The 25,480-nt window shown below is 36.4% G+C and overlaps 1 protein-coding gene across 2 annotated transcripts in view; it reads right to left on the bottom strand.

The window, feature by feature from the left end:
* ME2 (malic enzyme 2) overlaps positions 1-25,480 on the bottom strand; it is a 56,397-nt gene that overhangs the window by 18,503 nt on the left and 12,414 nt on the right. For both annotated transcript variants that reach the window (XM_019721766.2, XM_019721758.2), the window contains exons 2-12: positions 23,930-24,047; positions 16,299-16,432; positions 12,334-12,483; positions 9,856-9,931; positions 8,582-8,743; positions 8,075-8,178; positions 5,714-5,823; positions 5,516-5,613; positions 5,104-5,217; positions 2,697-2,811; positions 621-763 (exon numbers count right to left, since the gene is read on the bottom strand). In XM_019721766.2, the coding sequence (XP_019577325.1) occupies positions 621-763; positions 2,697-2,811; positions 5,104-5,217; positions 5,516-5,613; positions 5,714-5,823; positions 8,075-8,178; positions 8,582-8,743; positions 9,856-9,931; positions 12,334-12,483; positions 16,299-16,432; positions 23,930-24,037 (1,314 nt within the window). In that variant the 5' untranslated portion in view covers positions 24,038-24,047. The remainder of the gene's footprint in view (positions 1-620; positions 764-2,696; positions 2,812-5,103; positions 5,218-5,515; positions 5,614-5,713; positions 5,824-8,074; positions 8,179-8,581; positions 8,744-9,855; positions 9,932-12,333; positions 12,484-16,298; positions 16,433-23,929; positions 24,048-25,480) is intronic.

A 25,480-nucleotide genomic window follows, 5' to 3' on the forward strand; every position in this document is an offset into this window, starting at 1 on the left:
TCAAGTGGAATAAACACAAAGAAAACCACACTAAGGCCCACTGTAGTAAAGCTGCTTAAATCCAAGACAAAATGATGTATCAAAAGGAAAACAGAAGTCCAAAAGCAACAGAGTATCTTCAAAGTGCTGAAATAAAGTATTTACCAATTTTTACTTCTATGCACAGTGAAAATATCCTTTAAAATAAAGGCAAAAGAAAGAAATTATCAAAGGAATTCACCAAACCAATAGAAAGGAAAGTTCTTCTGCTGGAAGGAAAATGATCCTAGATAGAAGCAGACATGCAGGAACAACGAACGACAATAAAAAATATTAAAATGTAGGTAAATTTAAATAAATAATTTTTGTTTAAAACCACAATGTCTTTTGGGTTTACAATATAGAGAATTAAAGTGTACAATAGCACAAAAGGCATAAGGGTGTCAAAATAGAGTTAATATAGAGGTCATTACTTTCCAGACTTGTTATAAGCAATAATTTACATCAGAATTTGATGATCCTTGGACACACGTTATAATCTCCAGAGTAATCATGAAAAGAATTAAGCAAGAATGTATAATGAACAGGTTAATAGAGGGGGAAAAATAAACACAACCAATTCATTCAATTATTATTAATACCTCTGTAAGTGTATACGCTTCTTCAGCTGTGCACTCAGCCTTTGCTGTAGGATTACTTAATGCAAATATTATAGGCCTTTCATTGATATCAGCCATGGCTTTGATTACATTCGCAGTAAAAAGTGGGCCAGCTCCTGCCACCCCTGTAATACATAAGGGGGAGAACTGCAACTTCATTACAGGTAAAATAAAGCCAATTCTTATCAACAGCATTTCTATAGTAGGTTTAACATAACAAAAGCACCCATTAACTCCCAGTACAAAGACTGATTTTGCAATGCTGAGCTTAGTGCTAGGGGAACACAATCTCAAAAGCTGAAATGAAAAACAATCAAATGCTACGTTTTCACTTAAATATTTATTGTCCACCCATGATACAGTAAATTGTGGAAAATAAAAAAGAACATAAGACTATCTCCATCACTATGTCTAATCAGGAAGATAAAATTTGCTATCACATGAATGAACCTTAAGAATATTATGTTATGTAAAATAAACTAGTCTCGAAAAGACAAATACTGCATGATTCCACTTATATGAAGCACGTCAACTAATGAAATTCATAGATACAGCAAGTAGAGTGTGGTTACCAGGGACTGGGGGAAATATAGTTGTTAATGGGTGTAGAGTTTCCGTTTTTGCAAGAGAAGGATGGTTGCACAACAATGTGAACGCACTTAACATCACTGAACTGTACACTTAAAAATGGTTCTGATGGCCAATTTTATGTTATGTGTATTTCACAATTACGAATTTAATAAAAGAAGATAAAAACTTGCAACTCAAGGGTTAAATGGTTAAATAAACTGTGGCATTTGTTAGAAAATAATAGGAATTCAGAAGAGATAAAAGCCATCAACTTTCTTGTTCCCGTTCAGTTTAATGACTTTTTATTAAGCCCTTACAATGTCTCAGACGCTGTATTAGGCCATTTGGACATAAAAATGGGTATAAGGCAGGCACCGTACAGGTAACAAACAACAAAGAGCAAATCCGAAAACCTTTCGCAGGTGCTAGGTATGCAGTGTCAAAGGAAACACTGCATGGAGGAAGAACACTTGCCCTAAGTGATGCCTCTGCTGAGAATTTATCCGGTTCATCCGCTAAGAAGACTTAGATTCAACAGTCAAATAATTAATTTTTAAGTCTGTCTTATAAATTGTTATGTAATAAAGAAAAATACTGATCTGGCTGGAGATCAGTTTTAGTGCTTGCTGTCACGCCCGGTGATATGAAACATTCACAAATTTCAGGCAAGCTGCTTAACATCTCTGGACCTGTTTTTCTCATGTAAAAAAGGAATTTCTACTGGTGTTTCTCCATGTGGAGCTTCTTGGACGTATTCTTAGGAGTCCAGGAGATCTAAAACAATTTTCTTTTTTCTTTTTGTTGCCTTTACCCTCCAGGGATGGAGTCAGTGGACAGATTCTTAGACTAGATAATCTTTAAAGATTTCTTTTTGTTCTAAAAACTGTGAGCTCTAATCAACAAAGAAGTTCATAAAGACATACTTTTCCTGACCATAGAAACTTGACTGTGACTGTTTTACTATTTAACATTCAATAGGGCTCCTACATGAAATTGATAAAATTAAAAGAAAAACATGTAAATTCAGATCTTACAGCTGTACAGGAAATGAAATAGTTCCTCTTTTAAAGACTGTTAGATTTCCTGCTGTGAACTTAATGCCATGTTGACATAGTCTCATGTCAGCTAGCCAATGCCTGACTCTCAAAATGTACCAAAAGCTTTCAGCTTTGTTACCAATGAAAATCTTTGACTCTGCAGAGGATTTTCTTGGTCCAGTCTGTCAAATGACCTTGATCTTTTTTCAGGTTTTGAGCCCAACAGTCAAATCAACTCTAAAAGCAAAGCATGATCAATCCCATAGTTTCCAGCACTTAACAATACAAGCAACATATAGTAACTGAACTTTACACACTGTAATCAAACAATTATCACAGAAAACATTATATACGCTGAAAGTTAGGTAAAACCTATCATTTCATTTTAATAATCCTGCATGGTAGTTAGGACTGGCAACAGTTAAGAGAATGATTTGTGAATGTTACTTACCAATTATAGCTGAAGGCTTAAGTATATTTACTGCATCTTCAAAAGTATCTGGTATGTTCTCTGGGGCTGAGTGAGCAAATGGTTCCTGATGACTCTCTATTTTAGCTTTCCGCCCCTGTATTTTTACATAAAATACAGTAGTTTTTGGAAAATGCTTATTGAGGATTAACTGAAAAGACATCATTATGAGTTACACTGCTTCTACAATAGGAACGTATTTTCATTCACTTTTCTCTTCAACCCATATCCTCTAATGCTATTAATATTTTCATAATGGTCATAAAGCCAAATATAAAACATAAATTCCATTATAACCAGAAAATTTCTAATCCCTCTCAAAAACTCATTTACTCTGAAGTTCTCCTAAATCCAATATGGCACAAAGGCCTACAATCCTGTATCTGGGCTTGATGCAGTTTGAAATTTAATCTTCCTTGTATTTTAGAAATGTATTATGGTAATATATCAAATGTTACACATGCCTCCCAGTGGGTACCCGACAACTGAACAAAACTTATGAATAATCACACCAAGTACAAAAGGTTAACACTACTCTGGTCTTGTCACCAGGTAAGTACAGGTCAGCCAGATCTGTACCAAATGAATTTCAAAAAAAAAAGTGGGATTTCAGAGCTTGCAGGATTTCAGAATTGCACTTGGACTACCAAGAGTTCAGAAACAAGAGGAACAGGGAATTCCGGTTCAAGATGGCTGAATGAAGAAAAATGCTTTCCTCCCCAAGTCCCTGGTCAAAAACTGTAAAAAAACAAATCCTTAGTAGTGTCACAAAGCCAGGAGAAGTACCAGTGACAAACGAGAACAATGAAGAATTTCTCAATGATTTAAAGCAGGCCAAACCTATTGGATGCAAAAACTAGCCAGGTTGAGAAATCTAAATCCTTATTTTGGCAAAAGAGATGTCCAAAGGTGACTTTTTCCATCACAGCTCCAGAATAACCCCAGATGAAAACCAGCAGGGGCTTGGAAAACCTGCACACCATCATCGTTTGCCTGGGAAATTAATCAAAGGACTGAAATACAGCCTCACCAGATGCAGGTTCTCAGAATAGTGGCTTTTTATGCTCGTGTCCAGGAGGCCCACAGATCTCCAAGATGGTGGTTCAACAGGAAACTCTCAAAGTCTCCAAAAGGAGGGCAATGTTTTGACTCACCAGGAGAGATTGGAAGCCTAAAATCTATGTATAGATCAAGCTACTTGCACAGCCTAAGAGGAAAATACACTCTGAACCTGCAGATGAACAGGGGGATTCTCACTTGTGCTAACCAATACTATATTCATTCTAGACCTGACCTGTTACAAGTATGATAAAGAATCACAAAACATTTGTGAAAACCGACATACAAAAAGAAGCACCAAACTGTGTACTAGTAAAAATACATATCCCAATAGATTTCTTTTTTTTTAATTAAAGTTTATTGGGGTGACAATTGTTAGTAAAGTTACATAGATTTCAGGTGTACAATTCTGTATTACATCATCTATAAATCACATTGTGTGTTCACCACCCAGAGTCAGTTCTCCTTCCATCACCATATATTTACAGATTTCTAAAAGTATGATGTCTTATAATCCTCGCATCATACATACAAGCAAAGAGAGCAGTTTATGCTCACTTGAGAGGGATCTCAGTTGAATGGTTAAGAGCACAGGCTTCATAGGCTACTTGAGTATGAATCCTACCTCGATCACTTATAAGCTGATGACCTTGGAAAAGTCACCTGACCTTTTTAAAACTTCAGTTTCCTCCTCTGTAAAATTCTATGGGGTTTTTGAGAAGATTGAATGAAATAATATATGTAAAGTGTTTGCACATTGTCTGGTATATTTTAAACTACTGTTACTTTAAATTATGTATAATTGAATCACTCAAGAGTTTTCTCTTGCACACTTTTTCATTTCATTTTTTGTACTAATAGAATATTGATACTAATTAAGAAACGATTTCAGAACTGAAGCAAAGTACACTGAGATAAGCTTGCTCCAAAGAAACAAATGAAAAGTAACTGTTACGCTCAAATATCAGATGTCCTGCTAAAAATTTGAATAGAAACTTCTGAGTTCCCATTAAAAACCTAGTTTTAGAAGGGTCAAGTACAATCTTATTTGTATGACTATTTGATCTTTTAAGAGTCAGAGAACAAAACAAGAAAGAATAAGTCTGGTGCCAACAAAGATTATGATTTGAATATGAAGCAAGAATCTTTATAAAAGACAGAAGTTTGAGACTGGAGGATTTCTGTTGAGAATATACTAGAAGGTCCATAACTAGTAGTTTAGATAGTCTAGTGAGATACAAAATGTTAAGAACTGATAATATTTTAAAAATCAAACTAAAAATATAATTACAACTACATTCTTTTGCTTCACCAAGTTTTAATACCTTACCTTAAATAATAAGCCAAACTTGTCAACCATCCAAATTTTCTTTTGCGCTGCTTCTTCTGAGAGGCCCTTTTCTACCATAGCCATAACTATAAGATTTGCAATTCCAAGAGCAGCCTGTCCAACAAAACATAAATTTAAAATATAAAGACTAGAATATGATGCAATGCTTGAATTACTTTATATATGAATGTTGTATGTTATGAGGAATTTTTGCTTTATTCTTCCTTTATGAATCACACAAAAGTTGATTCTTTGTGATATTCTCTAAACATATTTTAAATTAACTACTTTACAAGAGTTCTTGAATTATAAGATCTATCTATCTCAATAAAGTTATAAGCTCATTATGCCCCAATTTCCAATTCTAAACAGAGTGCTGGTTTTAAATTCTAAAAAGCTTACAAAAACTCACCTCTCCTGCTCCAAGAAATAAGATTTTGTGTTCTGAGATTGATTTACCAATAACTTTTTGTGCTGCAAGAAGACCTGCTAGAGCTACTGCAGCAGTCCCTGTAAGAAAAATAAAGATATTAAAAATTTAAAAAAATGGTCACATAAAAAGCATTTAAAAGGTAGGAATCAAAATCCTAAAGTTTTCTTTTTGCTTTACCTTGAATATCATCATTGAATGTACAGTATTTTTCTCGGTATTTTCTCAAGAACCTGAACGCATTATGATTTCCAAAGTCTTCAAACTGAATAAGTGTGTTCCGTCCATATCTAAAAAAAACAGCAAAACCCCAAATGGCTGGGTTGAAAATATCACTTCTAAACAGCTTTCCTGTCTAATATTCCTTATGATAGCAGTAAAAAATAATGCATTATTAGTTCATTTAAGGCCATCTGGCAATTTTCAGAGCCTGTGAAACACTGGACTCAAAACGTAGAAATCTACTTATTCAAAAAATTTGTGGGCCGCTTAAAATGAATGCAGTACCATGGTGAGCCTATGGGATATTAATCTGTATAAACTATTTCCAAGTGCCTAGAAGGGTGCAGAAAACATACAGGCACTAAATAACTTCCTAAAAAGAGATGTTGTCTCTGAGTCTCAAATAAATTTCCTATATATGTTCTCATTACATTAGCAGTTAAACCGCACAGAGGAAGTATATACAAACGAGAGGCTAAGAAATAATTGCTGTATGAGTTCACCGGCATTCAGAAAAAGGCGTGAATCATCTTGGTGAGATGGGGTAATAAGGGAAGGCTTGCAAAGGAGGTGGGACTTTATTTGGACCCTGAAAGAAGAACTAATAATCAGGAGGAAGGAAGAAAAGCAAGGTGTATGTTGGTGACCCTGAATTTTCAACAGTCTGGCTATATATTTCAGGGTTTATATAAAAAGATAAGGGAGAAACTGCTTAAGGTAGGTTGGGGCCAGATAAGTGAGAATCTTGAATGCCAATTTAGAGAATGGGGACTTTATTCTGTGTCTGATGTAGAATCACTGAAGGCTTCAGAAAAGGGAAGAGTTCATGTAAGACTCCCTTAGGAAGGATAAACCTACCACACTGATGTGTAGTACATATTGGTGTGGAGAGAACTGAAAAAGACAGGAGAAGCAGCTGGGAGGCTATCAAGGTATGAGGACAAAAAAGATCTGAAGCAAAAGCCATAGGAAGTGAAAGAGACAATTATGAGACTTTAGAACAAACAAGCAGAACTTGAAGATGAAGACCAACTGAGAAGTGAGAAGTAGCTAAGGAAGATATTACTTGGTTGTCTAAGGCAGGCAAGTGAGGGGAAGGGCAAGGATGGGTATTTCTCAGATTATGAAAAGTTTAGTTTCTGGTATGTCAACTTTGACTCTGAAAAGGAATTAATTTTTCAACATCTTCTACAAGTATGTAGCAATAATTTAAAAGGTAGGGCAGGGCTAAGTCATAAAGGTAGAGTTTGAACTTTACCCTATGGCGACAGGAAACTACTGAGAGATTTCACGCCAAAGAATGACATAATGAAGTACGTTTTAAAGAGATTAATATGGTGGCAATGTGGAGATGAACTGGAGAGGAGAGAAATTGGAGGAAAATTTAAAAGAATCCAGAAGAGAGATGAGAATCTGCAGAAAGGCTGTGACAATGGAAGAGAGATCTATTTCTGAGGCATGTTATGTGGTAGCAACAACTGGAGTTGAGGATTGGCTGACTGTGTAGGGGGTTGATGGAGAAGGAGGAAGAATCAACGATAACACCAAGATCAAAGGTTTGGCAACAGGGTGAATGTTACTGCCATTGATAGAGGCTGGATACATAGGAGATAAGCAGGTGGAAAGGGAAGTTGTTTTGGACACGAATGTGAAAGAGCAACAGAATGTCTTGATGGAGGCCTAGAAATGTAGGCCTCAGAGAGAGGTGTGGCTACACAGATGGGTTTTCACAGGTTTTGGAGTCATATGCATAAAGCTCATCGCTTCCAGGACTCAAAGAGAAGAGAACTATGTACTCATCCACATTTAATACAAGAGAACAGGAAGAACCAGTGAAGACAACAAAAGAAATAAAAAATGGGAGAAAGACCAAGTTAGGAAAGTCTTTTAGTAGTCAGGAGAAGAGAGAATTTCAAGGACATAGGAGTGCAACACTTGGTCAGATGTTGCAGAGAGATGGAGACAGAAGAGGACCAAATGGCAGCGAATTTAAAACATGAAAGCTGTAAAAGAGTTTCACTGGAATAGGGAAGTGAGAGCCTGGATGGCAAGGGCTGAGAGAACGAGACAGTGAGGGTATGATAAGAGCAGTGCGTGCAGACTTCACTTAAGATGTCAGAAAACGCAGGAAAGCAAGGCAGACTATGTAGGGTATCACCATGTATCAGCATATCTGATCAGGCAGGAAAAGAACCGAAGGTCTCAAAAATTTAATCTCCTTCTACCTATCTTCACAAGAGATAAGGAAAACAAAACAAAACTGTGATTTTTCTTAAATTAAAAATGCTTTTATATACGCAAACTTAAAAAGAAAAATACCTGTCAGTAATGGCTTTCATAAACTCATCAATCAGGTCGTCGTAACGTTGTGATCGATCTCTTTTCTGATACAACCCCATGTAAAATGGGTCTTTTAAGAGTGCCTACAAAATAGACCAAATGTAAAAATAAGTCATTTTGTTTATGTAACCAATTTAACCAGTTTAAACACATTCCATAAAACAAAAATTGTAAAATAAAAAAATGCGAGTTTTTTAAACCTTATTGCTCTTCTTTAAGAAACTTTGAATAAGCTTAATTTACCATTATTTGTATAAATATTAAAAGCAGAGTTTAAGATAAAGACTAACATCTAGTCACAAAAATATCCCTTCTTATATTATCTTTAAAAAAGGAATATAATGAAAATAAATTGGTGGAACATATGAGAGCTTCGCTCCCTTGCATATGTCATCAGTTTGGCTCAAATAAACTCTTATAAAAATGCAAAACAAATTTTTTTTCAACATGGGAGGAGGATCACAGGGGAAAAATCAATTTACTTACTGGATTATCAGTTCCTACGTCAATGCACACAGGCAGGCATCTATCAGGCCGTATTCCTGCACAAGCTGTATACAAACAAAGTTTTCCTACTGGAATTCCCATTCCATAGACACCCAGATCTCCAAGACCCAGAATTCTCTCTCCATCAGTCACCACAACAGCCTTAAGTACAAAAAATAAAAACAAAAGTTGTCAAAAATAGGGCATAAAGAAAAGCATTTTTAAAAGATTTTATATTTTCACTCTCACTTTTAAAAATAAAATTGCTTCTTGACTAACTTCCAAAGTAAATCAACCAAGAATACTTAAAATTCTAGAATTTCTAGAATCTAGATGTCAAAAAGAGAATTAACTAGATTTGATTTCCTCTGTCTTTGGTTTAGGAACAGAATACTTCTGACTGGAAAATCAACTTAAATATCTTCACAAAGACTAAATAGGGGAGAGGAGAACAACTTCTGATAGAGAGATTTACCCATAAGAGAAAAATAAAAGTTTAGAAATAAACAACATGCTACTCCAACGTAATAACCTAGGCCAAACAAGAAAAATTTTAGCAAGAATGAAAGAAGAAAAGATCTAGAATAAAAAATATACCTACCTACAAGGTTTTAAGATAATACTGTGAGTTTAATTATGACCAAATTTTTTCTACATTATTAGAATTAATGATTATTCATCAAAGATTATTTTAGTGAGGAAGACATGTCATAAAGGCAAGTAAGATTACTGTGTGTAATAAACACGAAAGCCTAATGAAAGATCTTAAGTCATTAGATTTTATTTTATAAAAGACAGCCAGATTAACCAATTATTTGCTAGATTTACAACTCTAAAGAGTTTTATATTTGCTTAAGGATCTAAATCTAGATTTAGAAGAACGGCATAGGAGTCCTCCCACTGCCCAAAGGTAAGTTTTTATGACATTTTAATAATATAGTATTATTAACGGATTAATATTAATTAATTGAAATGGAATAATATTACTTGGATAGAAAATAATAATTGAACTAGAAAAGGAACATAGAGAAGGCAGGAGACAGCAGCAGGCTCACCTTGTGTACTAGGCTCCAATTTCTTTCCCAAAGTCAAACTCTATACCAATAACCCATTTTATAGTTATTACTATTATGATCTCCTCAGAGCGCTAAATCTGCATGTATATAAGTGCAAAATAAATCACAGCAACAATGAAAAACTGTTTCTTGGAAATTTAGAGGTAACTTACAAGGAAAGAAAAAGCATTGTGAAAAGGAAGGTTGTGCTATTAGTACCTTAACATGATTTTCTGGCCAGTTATCCACAATTGATCTAACATGACCTCTGTCTGAGATTGAAATAAATAATCCCCTGCAACAGAACAAAAACACCTTTGCATTTCACAACAGTTTTTTGGTTTTATTCTGAGTCTTCGTTCACAATCGGAATATTTAGGTATTTTAATAAAACATCAAGACACAGTATAATTTTGAAGCAGATTTAGCTAAGTCACACTGGTAAACATTTTCAACTACTTCAAATGATAGGCCCTGTAACTGCATTGCTCGCATAGAGGCTGCAACAAAGATTATTAAATGATGTGACCATGTTACATAGGAAGAAATGTACCCACATATCATTTTCAAGTACACTCAATACACCTCCAGTAAACAGCAATATAAAAACAAACCAACAATGCAGGAGACCATAATAAGGCTAAATAAACTACTACTGCTAAAACGCACTGAAACTGAAAATTTGAAATTTGAAGGAGCAAGAAGGGAGCGAAGAAAATTCGGTAATTTCACATAAAAGATGACAGCCTTGAAGCGTTAGAAAAAAGCAAAGAGTTATTTAAAACACACTGAGATCGTTCATCTAGATTTCAAAAAAGGAAGGGAGGGAGGGAAAAAGGGAAGGAGGGAAAAATGAAACCCAACAAAAACCCAGGTTCTAAGCAGAGAGGAGGGCCAGCAGGTTCGCGTGGATGCTTATACCTAACTTTCTCATTGGTATCTTCCCTTTGGCATTATTATCCCAGCTCAAATCTCTTTAGTTAAACAGTTTCTGGACCATAATAGAATAATCCAATGAGCTTTTTAAAAATGCTACGGTCCCACCCCAGAGATTCTGATTTAAGTGGCCTGTAGTTTAGATCAATTTCACTAACCATGATTTACTGACCATCTTCTAGGTAAAAAACAAACAAAAAAAACCCCACTGCAGCAGTCAGTGTACGATGTAAGTGATACACAGCATGTGTCCTCATGCAAAGCCATGCTCTCTGTTTCAAATCAGGTCTCAGCCCTGGGTGCAATCAGAAACACACCGGGAGCTTTATAAAACACCAAAACTTGGGCCCAAATTAGACTAACTGAAGGAGAATCTATGCGGGTGGGGTTCAGGCACCAGTATTTTTTTAAGTTTCCTTTTGTCCCTTCATCTGAATTGACAACCACTATTCTAAGTGAAAAAGAGACTATAAAAGAGCTGGGTAACACCATAGAAATGTTTCAGACACATTCACTGATGGCACCAGATAGGACAGAACAGACAGTGTTCTCAAAGTGTCTTCCAGGGACTACTGTGTTTCCCCGAAAATAAGCCCCAATTAAGATCGTCAGCCAGACGGACACATTTAGTACGTTATGACGATGTTCCAGAAGATGACATGACCGTATTTAAATAAATGTAGATTGTTGTACATGAAAAAATAAGACATTCCCTGAAAATACACCCTAATGCATCTTTTGGAGCAAAACTTAATATAAGACCCTGTCTTATTTTTGGGGAAATACGTTATAAGACTCAGTCTTATTTTCGGGGAAACATGGTACCTGCAAGACCATCACCCATCGTGTTCATTACGTGCGGACCCCAGACCTTTCCCTTTTTCATCAGAATCTTAGGAGTGGAAAAGACAGGGAAGTTTGGCAGGGATCAACATTTTAAGTGAGTCCCACAGGTGTTCATATGCATTGTCAAGTTTGAAAGCCACTAGGCTAGATGAAGGGAGACTGAAGATAAATGCTATCACACAAGGTTTGAATTTCTCTGTTTGGAGCCATATGCAAGTAGGACATGGGAAAGGTATAAGGATTAAGGAAAATGACTGGTTAGAGGAACAAGACAGGAAAACTCAAATTAAGTAAAAACAGCAGTTATATAATACTTATAAGGTTACAAACAACCATCACATCAGTTTCCTCGTCTGACCTTCACAGCAGCTCTTTGATAGGTGCTGATATCCCTATCTTATGATGAGAAAACAGATGGAGAGGGATAGAGTGACTTGCTCAAAGACGAGGCAATGCCCACTCCAGTCTCTTTCCACTTAAAATATTTGAAGGTGCTATTTGAAATTAAAATTCATAAAAGTTCATAAAAAGAACAAACAACAGTAATGAAAGCTGACAAAAAAATGACAATCAATCTTAATTTGGTCAGATTGTCAAAAAAATTACTAATTCTGGAAAATCTGCCACCAGAATTAAGAATACCCTTTTTTGGGGTACAAAATGCACAATTCCTCTAACAATCATAATAGCTTAAAGAAAATTAGGAAAGAATGGTGCTACTTCTACAAAAACAAAAGTTATGAATATGTTGAGTTTTTGTTAATCCTTTTTTGTCCAAATTAAGCTTTTGTGACGTGGGGAATGTAGTTGAGATAAGACTGCTGACAAATAAAATAGAAATGTAATAGGTGTCATGGAGTGATTTTTTCTTACACAATAACCATTTTCAAATATATTTTTAAAAATAAGCCTTACTTAGGTCTTCTAAAGATGTGTCCATACTGGGAACAGGCAAGACCAACTGTTGGTGTATATACAATTGGCATTAGATTTTCAATATCATCTTGCAGTATTCTGTAAAACAATTTCTCATTTCTTTCTTGTATTCCCATTATATAGATGTATCTGGAATTAAGCACAGTAAAAATGTCTACATCAGCCAGTATTAATTTAAAGTTTTAGTCTTTGAAAGTTAAATCTAATCATTTAAATTGAGGGCCAACCCCCCTCCCGGAAACCAAAACCCTAAATTATCATAACTTAACACCCAAGAGTTAAAGTTAACAAAAATTAAATTGTACATAAATGGTAGCTGATGATGATGATGAAGAGAATAACAGAAACAACAGCTAACATTCAGAGTTCTTACTGTGAGTCAGGCTCTGCACCAGGCACTGGAAATGCAACAATTACCACGAGAGCACCCCACACCCCACCCGCTTAAAGAACTAATCTTCAAGGTGACTGACATGTAAATAAGGAAACAAGCAAAATAAAGTGGCATTCATTCAAATATTTACTAAATACTAACTATGTGTCAGCCACTATTCTAACCTCCAGGGATGTAAAAAGTGACCCCGTCCTCATGGAGTTTATAATCCAGTAAGTAGGCTTATACACATTACAAGGCCTCGTCAGAGCACAGAGGGAGCACAAAGGGGGCAATGGTCAATTCACATAAATATACAAATAATGTCTTCTAAAAATATAAAGCTTAGAGTATGGAAACGTTGGCTTGAAAAACCAGTAATCACCCTGAATTAAATATCTGAACCAGACTCATTCTTTTCCCCAGATGTGATTCTCCTCCTGTCATCATCTGAACAAATGGGAATTGCAAGGTCCATCCTAGATTTCTTCCCTCCTACCTTCCCCTACCACAGTCTAGTAAATCGACAAGTCCTACAGAGTTTACCTGCTAAATCTCTTTCAAATACATCTATTTCCTTCCTTTACCCTCACCCAGTCCAAGCCACCAACATTTTTTACCTGGGCAGCCTCAAGAACTTTCTAACTACTTTTTATATACACGTTTTTTCTCCCCTGCTCCAATCTATTCTTCTCTCAGAAACTTCACTCTGACCATATCTACTCTCCTTGAACCAGTTACTAGGCTTAAGCTCCTTGAAGAGTTATCAAGACCTCCACCTACTTTCCAGCCTCATCTTCATAGTGAACTTACTTCAGCTCCTCAAATGCATCACAACCCTTACCTTGGAATTACTGCCTACGAGACACCCTTTGCCTGGAACACCCTCTATCCAGGCGGAGGCCTACACTGACGCTCTCAGAAAGCAGCTCAGCAGGGCATGCTCACTCTCTGAGGTCCTTTTCTGCCTGTTCCTCATCCCCATCATAGGTACCCTTAGATTTTCCTGTTTTCAGGTTCCATAACACCCTACTCCCTCTTCTGTAACCCTCACTCCAAATCTTGACTTTCTGTCTTTCCGCCAGCCCAGATGATAGCATGAGTTAGGGACTATTGCCTTATATATTTCTGTATTTCCAGGAACTACCAAAGTACTGTGTTACCCCGAAAATAAGACCTAGTCGGACCACCAGCTCTAATGCATCTTTTGGAGCAAAAATTAATATAAGACCAGGTTAATATAATATAATATAATGTAATATAATATAATACTGGGTGTTATATTAATTCTTGCTCCAAAAGATGCATTAGAGCTGATGGTCCGGCTAGGTCTTATTTTCAAGGAAACACGGTATGTGGACTATAGCTGGTGTGCAAATATTTGGTGAGAAAATTGAATAGATTCCATTTAGAAGAGGAACATTTTCTATATAGCTACCATGGGCAGAAATAATACCAATAGGTAGAAATTAAAGGGAAGGAGATTTTTCCTCAGTCTAGGGAAGAAAACTAACAACTGGGCTATTAAGACTGAATAGCTTTATGAAATAAACAGCAGAAATGTTAAGGAAAGAACAGATGACCTATCAGGCACGTGACAGAGGGAAGTTGTGTGATTCGTGGATCTCCTTAATGTCATCACTTTCACCTCCACTTCAGTCACTCTTCTGAGTACCTCACATGGGCTCTTGTTGTCCTCGCCTAGGACTGTTATATTAATAGCTCAGAAATCTTGAATGCCATTATTTCCCTCTGTGATCCTCTATCCTTTGGCTAGCTCTACAATGCCCTCGTTTCAGTTCCCCGAGGGATCTCTAGCTCCTTGATTGCTCCATTTTCTCCCATCCTATTAGCTCCCTTCTGACTCCTGTTCTTTCCCCACTCTGGATCCCATGATCAAGTCTCTCACTCTAAACCAATCTCTCACCATCATTACCATTTAGGAACCTCCCTCCATATCTTTATCACTGCACTACCCTTCCACAGTGTCTGCCTTTTCTATCTGTGGACTCCCTGAAAACAAAGGCTGGAATTTTTCCTTTTTGTAGTTCCAGAGCTTAGAATAATGCCTGGCACATAACAGTCCTGAGTTAATATTAGCTGAATGAATTAATGTAGCATCTCTGCCAGCCCAGCAAACCGCAAACATGAATCAATGTTACATTTCACCTTTCCCATGGAGAAATACCTTTCCTGGGCCAAATGAGATCAATACAAACAAGATCATGTCACTAGGCCTTCAGGACCTCCTCTCATCCCTTGAACCTTTTCTTGTTTGCCTTCACCTTGTGGCTAAATTGGCTCTTCCAAACATTTATCCTCCTCCTCATCAGTTCCATTCATATTCTACATCATAAAGAAAATCAAGGTCATCGGGTATGATGAGATCTCACAACCTGTGCTCCATCACCTGCATAGCTTCTCCTTACTTATTCCTATACTCTGCTAGTGCCTCAGAGAATGAGCTGCTCTTTTATTCTTGTTCAAGGCCAGCCTTTCTACCTCTGCACTTGACCCTCAGCCCTTTTCCTTCCTCTGGGATCTTATTTCATTACCCTTTCTCCTGGGCTCATTCCTCACTGCTGTGTTCAAATTCTTTCCAGCCTGAAACATACCCCGACTTAAACCTGAGTCCTGCTTTACTTACTGTTTAATGTCTTTCTTCCCCCTCTTATCTAAACTTCTTGAACAAGCCTGCATTCCCTCCACTCCCATTCACTTCTCAATTATAGTCTACTTTTGCCCCATCACAAAGAAACCACTCTTACCTGCCACCAATAATCAATAATCTCCTATACTTAACCCAACAAATATTTTAAATCCTGTATTTAGACGGATCCCTTTACCCAAAAGACCTTGCCCTTCTTTCTCATTTTGCTGGCTACCTATAACATTGGTTGAAATTCAGCCAGGCATCACTTTCTTCTGGAAGCTTTAACTGATTCCACAGGTTGGATTAGGTGCCCCTCTTTGCGCTTTCAGAATACACTCTGCATGTACCTTTTCCTCCTGTCCTGTATACTGTAGTATAGAGTACAATGACAGACACAGGTCACCTATCTATTGACGAGCTCCTAGGTAGCAGGGCTGTGTATTACCGGAGAGGATATACACTCTAGTTCGCCTAGGCCAAGTTCAGTTACCCTTATTTGTCACTCTTCAAAGTGTCCTAGATTGGATGATATATTATATGGTCACCCTATTTATTACCCACTTTGTATCCTCAGTGGCTAGTACAGTGGCACACACAAAGTAGGTGATCAATAAAAGTTGTTGAATAGAATGGGTGCAGATTAGATGATAGCCTTTGCTTCTAATATTCCATTCAAACCTGAAATGCTCTCTGATTTTAAGCATTAAAGAAAACTGATTTCTGCTAAATTTTGCAACAGTGAGCACAAGTGAAGTATTCACTGCAGTGAAGGAAACATTATAAAAATAACAGTTAACTGACTAAAACACAAACTTCATTATGAGACTGTATATATTTCTCATGCCATAATAACTATGAAACTCCCAAGTTTTCTGATCATAACATCAATAAAAAACTAAACGTCTAACCAACTCTTACTTTTCCAAAGGGCAAGTCATTTTTTTCACGTTTTTATGGAATCGTAAGGCTTGAATATCTTGTGTCTCTATTTTGGGAGGTAGAAGTCCTTGAAGACCAAGCATTTGTCGTTCCTGTAATGTAAACGCCATTCCCTAAAAAGGAAGAATAAAAGGATTAAAAACGATTACTTACTGAGGTAGCAACAGCGCTGTCTCACAAAATGTAATTTAAACATAAATTTTTAAAAAAATCAATGAGATGTCATTTTTGCCCAGACGCTCAAAATTTCATAAGATTGATCAGATCTAGTATTGGAGAGGGTAGGGTAAAAGAGTTACTCTCACATACCATTGCTGGAAATGTAAATTGGTTTACTAGGCTTTGGGGAAGACAACTTTAAAGTACTGTTAAATTTTTTAATGCACATATTCTATAATGAAGTAATTCTACTTCTAGAAAACCATCCTAGATAAATATTCATACATTGAGTAGAGAGGCATATACAAAAAGATTAGTTCTAGCACTGTTTCTAGTTCTCTTGGCTATTACAAACTAAAAGTCCATCAATTATGGAATAGTTAAGTAACCTATATTTCTATACCAACATACTTAAACACGTATCTCTAAGCATGTAGTAGAAAGATCTCCCAGATACACAGTTAAGAAAAAAAAGCAAGTTGCAAATCAAAACACACATACTCTTAACTGTTATGTTTAGAAAATCCCAATAAAGTACATATGCACAGATGCATGCATACATTTAGAAAGGAAATCAACAGAACATAGTTTGAAAGAACATAAACCAAACTGGTAAGAGAGGCTGCTACCCTCACTAGAAAGGAATAAGACAGAATGAAGGAAGGAAGAAATGATATTTAAGGAAAAAAAACCTATGTCATAAAATCTTTTTCAATTTCTAGATTCAGCCCTGGGGTAAATTCTTCGTATCAGAGTGATGTCAGTGAAAATGACAAAAATCATTTACTCCATAAAAGCAACAGGAACATTGGCCAAATGATGAGAATCAACTTTTTCAGAATTCTGAAAATTAACCAAAGGCTTCAGCAATAGGGAAGCATTTATTCAAGAAAAACAGCTGCATTTCAGCAAGAATAGCAAGTTTCATGGCATTTTAACTTGCCTTATTCCTACTCTCGTCTCCCCGGCTACACAGCAGCCTTGAAAATAGCAACCACTATGAAATAATCACTTTGAAAAACAGAGCCTGGTAGCCACGGGAGAGGGCAGAAGGGTTTGGAGATTCTTCTAAAACCTTATACCCACAGAACTGTCATTATTTGACCTGTCTGGTGGTTCCCTTGAAGACCCCACTTGCAAGGCTGTCTTTATTTGACCTGATTTGGAGCTCACCCAATGTGAATAAACTTTTCCTCAGAAAAACTTGTCAAAAACAATCAGAGGCAGTTATTTAACATGGTAACTCCCTAAAGCAGTGAATAATAGATGAGCCAAACAATTAATTCGCTAAGCAAAAAGCTGAAAAGGAAAAGCTAAGGAACGAGACGTCCACTGGGGGGGAGGGGGGTTGAAAACATAAAAGACAGTATAAAAGTACTTTGTTTGTAGGTCTTTTTTTCTACTACCTGATTTAAAAGACAACTACATAAAGCAATAATTACAAATCTGTGTTGATGGTCATGCAATGTATAAAGACATAACTTGTATGACAAAGCTGCACAAAAGGGGGAAGAGTGGCGCTATACGGGGGCAAAGTTTTTGTGTACTATTACAATTAAGTTGGTATCAATCTGAACTGTTATAAAGATGATAATTGTAATCCCCAGGGCAAACCACTAAGAAAATAAATCAGAAATAGGCAGTAAAAGAAATGACAAGGGAATTAAAATGGTATATTAAACAATACCTGTTTAATACAAAGGAGGGGAACAAAAATGGAAGAGAAGGACAAAAGAGACATAGACATTTAGAAAACAAATGGCAGATATAAATCAACCTTATAAATCATTAAACTAATGTAAATGAATTAACCTCTACAGCGAAAATGCTGGGATTGGCAGAATGGATAAAATAACATGATCCAATAAATGCCATCCATAAGAGACACACTTTGATTCAAAGACACAAATAGGTGGAAAGTAAAAGGATAGAAAAATATAGACCATGTAAAGGATAACCAAAAGAGAGCTGGTGCATCTACGTTAATAATAGACAAAACAAAACAAAACAAAAAAAACAAAAAACAAAACAAAAAATAATAGACAAAACAGACCAAATATTGTTACTAGACAGGAACATGTTATAATGATGAAAGGTTCAATCCATTAAAAAGATGTAACAATTATAAACATATATACCTCTAACAAAAGAGGTCCAGAATACGTGAAGCAAAAACTGACAAAAAATTGAAGGGAGAAAGATAACAAGTTGGAGACTTCAGTACCTCATTTTCAATAATGGAGAAAACAACTAGACAGGATATCAACAAGGAAATAGAAGGCTTGAACAATATTATAAAGCAACTAAGCCTAATAGACACCTATAGAACACTATATTCATCAGCACCAGGATACACACTTCTTTCTTCTCAAGTACACAAGGAATATTCTCTAGGACAGACCATATGCTAGACCATAAAGCAAGACTCAATATATTTAAAAGGATTTAAATCATCCAAGGTATCTCCAACCACAATGCACTGAGATCAGAAATCAATAACGGAAGGAAATTTGGGGAATTCACAAATATTTGGATATTAAACAACAAACTTCTAAGTAAACAACTGGTCGAAGAAAAAATCGCAAGGGAAATTAGAAGATACTTGAGGTGAATTAAAGCACCCATTCCAAAACTTATGGAATGTAGTGAAAGTAATGCTTAGGGAAATTTATAGCTGTAAATGCTCATATTTTAAAAAGAGAGAGTGGCTGGTTAGCTCAGTTAGTTAGAACGTGGTGCTGGTAGCACCAAGGTTGCCAGTTCGATCCCTGCTTGGGCCACTGTGAGCTATGCCAAGAAAGGAAGGGAGGGAGGGAGGGAGGGAGGGAGGGGAAGGAAGGAAGGAAGGAAGGAAGGAAGGAAGGAAGGAAGGAAGGAAGGAAGGAAGGAAGGAAGGAAGGAAGATCTCAAATCTATAACTTAACATGCTACCCTAAGAAATTGGGAGGCAGGGGGCAAACTAAAGATTAAAGTGAAAATAAATGAAACAGAAAATAGAACAATTGAAAAATATTTTAAATCAACAAAACCAAAAGTTGGTTCTTTGAAAAGATCTACAAAATTGACAGACCTTTAGCTAGACTGAAAAAGAAAAAAGGGGAGAACTGAAATCACTAAATCTTTTGTATCTCACATTTCATCTTATAAGATTTTATTAAATATAGAGGTAAAACCAAAACTGTCACTCTTACTTCCTTTTTCCAACTCTAGTAAAAGGCTAAAATGAAAAGGCTAAAATTGATGTTTAAATAACTATACAGTTCATTTCGAAGTGCTTTACCTATACTATTGCTGAAGATAAATGAATTGGATATACAAGGTTTCACTGCCTATCTCCTATTTAGATTTAAGAGATACTCAAAAGCATTTATTTATAATTCAGGGTAGAAGTTAAAATGATTATTAAATACATAATTTTATGTATTAAGTATTTATGTTCATAGTTGATGAAATTCTGAAATCTGCTAGTCTGGTGTTAGTAAGTGAAACAAGCCTGCAAAGATGACATTAGTTTCAAATGAATGCCTTGATTAGTTCTTTAACAGCAGAAACCATCTTCCACTTACCTGTTCTTCTCCTCCTCCATCTCCCAATGTCACTTGTCCCGCCAAATCTGCCTTTTCCTCATTTATGCAGCCCCAACACCCTCCCAGTTTACACAGAAGTATACTTCCTGCAGGTGATTCTGAAAGATCCTCAGACCTATTTTCCTTTACACACAAGTTGTTTCTCCACATAAGTCAATATTCATAAAAATGTCTTAACTAGACTCTTGAATGTGCAGGTAAAGCATGGTTGGAGAGCAGTAAAAGACCCCTCCTATTTCTTTCCCTCCAGGTGCAGTTAGAATAATCAGCCAAGGATTAGGAAATTACCAAACACTTATTTATAAAACTGGTGACATAACTAGTGATTAATGATTTGTAATGTCAAAACTGGAAACAATATTCAACAACAGGGTGATGGCTAACTAAATTATAAAACATCACCTGAAGGGAGTAACTCACATTTCCATAGTATTTTACATATGCCTAAAGTAGCTTTACGATTTTTCTTTTCTTCTCTATGGCAACCTAGATGAAGAAATTGGGATCCAAAGAGGTCGTCACATGTACGCTGAAGACTACACAGTCAATAAGAGGTCCAGTTAGGACTCTCATCTGTCTTTGTGACCCCAAATCTACCAATTAAACTACTATGCAGCCACGGTATCATAGGTTTATGAGGCATCATGAGGATTATTTTTAACATACTTTTCCCAGTGATAAAATGGCCTATAAAACTATATGCTAGGGCCGGCCCGGTGGCTCAAGTGGTTAGAACTCCGTGCTCCTAACTCCGAAGGCTGCCGGTTCGATTCCCACATGGGCCAGTGGGCTCTCAACCACAAGGTTGCCAGTTCAATTCCTCAACTCCCGCAAGGGATGGTGGGCAGCGCCCCCTGCAACTAAAATTGAACACGGCACCTTGAACTGAGCTACTGCTGAGCTCCCGGATGGCTCAGTTGGTTGGAGTGCGTCCTCTCAACCACAAGGTTGCCAGTTCAATTCCTCGACTCCCGCAAGGGATGGTGGGCTGTGCCCCCTGCAACTAGCAACGGCAACTGGACCTGGAGCTGAGCTGTGCCCTCCACAACTAAGACTGAAAGGACAACAACTTGACTTAAGAAAATAAATAAATAAATAATTTTTAAAAAAGAATCAAAATTTATAATTAAAAAAAAACACCTATAAGCTATAATCTGAAATATTAAGTATATTTTATTAAGAGAATCCGGGCAAAATAAAAATAGATGATATATTGGGGTGGTAAGAATGTGATTTTTTCTCTCTTTTGTCGTAATGTTATTTGTATAAATAATAAGAATCACATGAAATATTTGAACTAGTTTTTCTCTTAGAGAACTGGCTGGGGGGAGTTAAAAACAAACAAATACCCTCATAGAATTGAGAACCATAAAGCCAGAGATCCAGAAATAAACTAGGAAGTGTGAACTTCCTGGAGGAAAAGATACAGAACTGAGTTTCAAAAAACTATTAGAAAAATTAGCCAAATGAGCATGAGAGAGAAAGAAAAATCCAATCTTACAACCCTTGTAAGTACAGTCTTACAAATACAATCTTACTTGTACAACCCTTTGAATATTTCAAAATGCTATATTACCTACATCAAATGAGAAAACCGAAACCTAGAGAGGATAAATGATTTGCGTAGGTTCCATGGCTAGTAAATGACCGAGCTCAAATTAGCATCTAATCTTCTGCTCATAATTCACCATAATGATGTCCATCCTTTAAAGTAAAAGGACTTATAAAAAAAATCATTAAAAATTTCATATTCATACCAGCAAGTCAAATCCATAGGAACAGAAACAGAGCAGTACTTGCGAGGGGCTGAGGAAGGGAAGAAGGAAATGGAGGGAGACTGCTTAGTGGGAAATGGGTTTCCATTTTCGGGTAATAAAATGTTTTGGAACTAGATAGTGGCGATGAATGCACAACACTGAATGTACTTAATGTCACTGAATTGCATTTTAAATGGTTAAAACTGTCAATTTTACAAGTACGTACATTATGTTTACCATAACAAGAAAGTTCTACAGACATAATAACAGGCATACCTTTAGTAGACAATGATTACCGACATATATTGGAAAGAATTAATTCACTACTGCCTTTAATTACTATTTTATTAATCAAGGCAGCAACATAGTCATAACAGTATTTGTAAATATGTAAGAAATTATTAATTTAGTCTATAAGGTTTGAAGCACGAACCTGACTTCTTTATGTGGTAAGTCCCCAAAGAGTGCATGACCCATAAATTGGAAATTAGTCTATGTTCCTCCTTAAACAAACACAACAAAAAAACTCTTCAGGGATTTTCAGAAGTGGTCCTTCAATGAGGTAACCACACAGATGCAATCCAACCTTAGAGATTTCAAAAGGCCAGAGCATTAGACCTTATTTTCTGTATAGAAGTATTATAATGTATTTTAGACTATCCTCCTCCTTAAAATTCATTTGACACAATGTACTTTATATATTTCTTATAACCCCCACAAAGTAGATTTTAAATAGTCTTTATAAGGATAAAAATAAAATAAAACCAACATATTTATCAAATGTTTGCTATATCCATGGCATTATAAAAGATACAAAGAAATTTTGAATGGTCCCTACTCAAAAGGAACCTGAAATATACTTTAAAAATACAAAGTCATGAAAACGTATTTATATCAGTTTTTCCAACAACAGCTTAAGTAAGACATGAGAAGAAGCACAAAGCAACATACATTGATTACTTCCCATAGGAATAGGAGGATAAAAACTACTACAGCATTTCAGAGATGGGATGTAATTATTCCAGTCAATGGTGGTGTGAAAAGGCTCTACAGGGAACTGGATTTTGAAAGAGTTGCATTTTGAAGGAAAAGCAAGATTTGGGGAGGTGAGGCAGAAACAAGAGAGATTAGAATATCCCTCACTAAGCTTCATGTAATTTACTGCCTGCTGAATTCTCATTCTGTGCCAGGTACCAAAAATGCAAAGATCAAATACTCTGTGTGACCCTTAGTCAAATTCCCCTTTGTAGGACTGAAACCCCTCAAAACATATCATATTATCCAATTCATTATCCCCCCAAAATGGGAAACAAATGGAACTGGCCAATTTTTTACAGTTGTTTTAAAATAAATCACACCTTAATCTGAATGCACCATTCCCGAAAGGTAAATTTCATATATTGTAATAAACCCAATGTATCCTCTTGCAAGCTTCCTGTAAGAAATCTCTTTCCAGAATTATGTTTATTTAATATTGCCCCTAAAAAACAAAGAGGGACTTGCTCATTGAATCCAGCTTGGATAAGGAATAAAGGCATGACTAGATCTCGAAATTGCCCATCATTTCTGCCCGAAGAGTATAAAAAGGGTCAGAAGTTTCTCTCCTTTATAGGGGTAGTGTGACAATGGGCACAATCACTTGCATGTAATGATTTGTGTCCAAAAAGCTGTGTGGAGGTGGGGTGCAGGGTGGACATTAGATAAAATTTCATTTTACAATTCGGACCCCATCTTCCAAGGGCCCAACTGATTGGTCCAGGATGAGTACCTGATTTGAGCTGGGTAAATCTAAATATCCCACATCTGGCCAAAAGTCCTGGCCAGCCTGCCATTCTGGGGGTTTTTCTTAGCCAGAACTTGGAAATTACGTCAATCCCTTACTGGTGGCAGAAGTAGGTGAGTGGTGAAATCTGGGCGGTAGAAAGCAGCCATGATTCTTGCCATATGGAGAAAAGTGAAAAAGTTCACGCAGGAAAAGCAAATGCCTCTGCATAGTTTTAGTATAAAGCTACAAAATACAAAACTTTCACTTTGTCAGTCTACAATACATCAAATCAAACTTTTACCAGGAAGAGAGAAAAGGTACGTTAGCATCCATGTGACTAACCTTGTTTGTTCGTGGGTTCAACATCAGTGGCTTGCCTTTCTCTTTTGTGTGTATATGACGACATGCCAGAGCACAGGGAGTGGCAACTCTTCTTAACCGGGACAGCATCTTCTCTCACCTGGGAAAACAAAGCAAACAAACCACTGCTGAGACATATACAACTGCATGTACATCACCTATCAGTTTCCAAAAGGCATTTATGTTTCTACAAGGGGTCATGGTCATAAACGGTTAACAATAAAGTGAAGGCAAGACTTACTTTCCTGACAACACTTGGATAATCGGATAACCGGATAATCGTCATTATTATGTGTAGGTATCTACTACAGTGTGCTAAACATTTGTCCTTTTTGTAGCACGCAAGTGTGGCAAGGTATGTATCTCTTACTTAGGAGAGGAAGAAGTTGAGAGGTTAAAAAACAAGGTAACATTTAGTAGAGTGGTGTTCCATGTAAATGAGTGTGGGAGTTATTTAGCTTGAAGTGAAAAAGTACATAATAAGAAACCCTGGAACATACCCATTCAGAGGGAGAGAAGCTATCCAGGTTCTTATCTCGACTTAAAATTTTAAATGTATATATTCAATGTTTAAATTTAATGTATTAAAATTTTGTTTTTAGAAAAACCTGTTATTTAATATTTAAAGTATCATTCAAATTGGATGGAAAACATGTTTTTGTCCTTTCACATCTATCCCAAAGATAGGAATTTTTCAAAATGGAAAACTCTACATAATACTTAAATATTTACTGATAGGAATATAATAGATTCTTCGGCCTATCAATTCTCCCACCAAAAATCAATTTGCAATGCTCATTAATTACTTTAATCATTAGACATCATTGCAATTATCATACAATAAGTTTTTTAGTGGAATTTCTATTTGCTGAAAAATCTATGGCCTGTATATAGGGGTGCAGCAAAACCATTTACATTGGGATTTTTTTAAGTTAATTTTAAGGGAGGTGAAATTCACACAACATAAAATTAACCATTTTGAAGTGCACGACCCAGAGGGATTTAGAAAATCCACGTTATGCAACCACCATCTCTATCTAGGTCCAAAACATTTTCCTCATCCCAGAAGCACACACCATCCCATTAAGCATTTGTCCTCCCTCCCCCAGTGCAACTACCAATCTGCTTTCTGTCTTTGTGGATTTACCTATTCTGGATATTTCATATAAATGTGGTACCTAAATATAACCACAAAATCAAGAAATCTATACGATCATAAGCATACCAAGAATCACGAGAAATGGGGACAGAAGTGGGGAATGGGACAGAAGTTGTTTAAGGGTATAGTCTTGCCACAGGTAGTTAAGTAAGTCCTAGAGAGCTAATGCACAGTACAGTGAATATAGACATATTGTATTACAATGAACAAACTTGCTGAGACTGAAACCGGAGGGCAACCAAGTCCGGGGCTTGAGCCGCGTCGATAGATCAACATAGGAGTTGGGCTCTAGGATAAGCGTTTATTTTCAAAGCACCAGTGGTCCGAGGAGGCAACAGGTTAACACCTTCAAAACTGCCTTAACATTCTCAGAC

The sequence above is a fragment of the Rhinolophus sinicus genome, linkage group LG09 (assembly GCF_036562045.2).
Source record: "Rhinolophus sinicus isolate RSC01 linkage group LG09, ASM3656204v1, whole genome shotgun sequence".
Classification (NCBI taxonomy): Eukaryota; Metazoa; Chordata; class Mammalia; order Chiroptera; family Rhinolophidae; genus Rhinolophus; species Rhinolophus sinicus.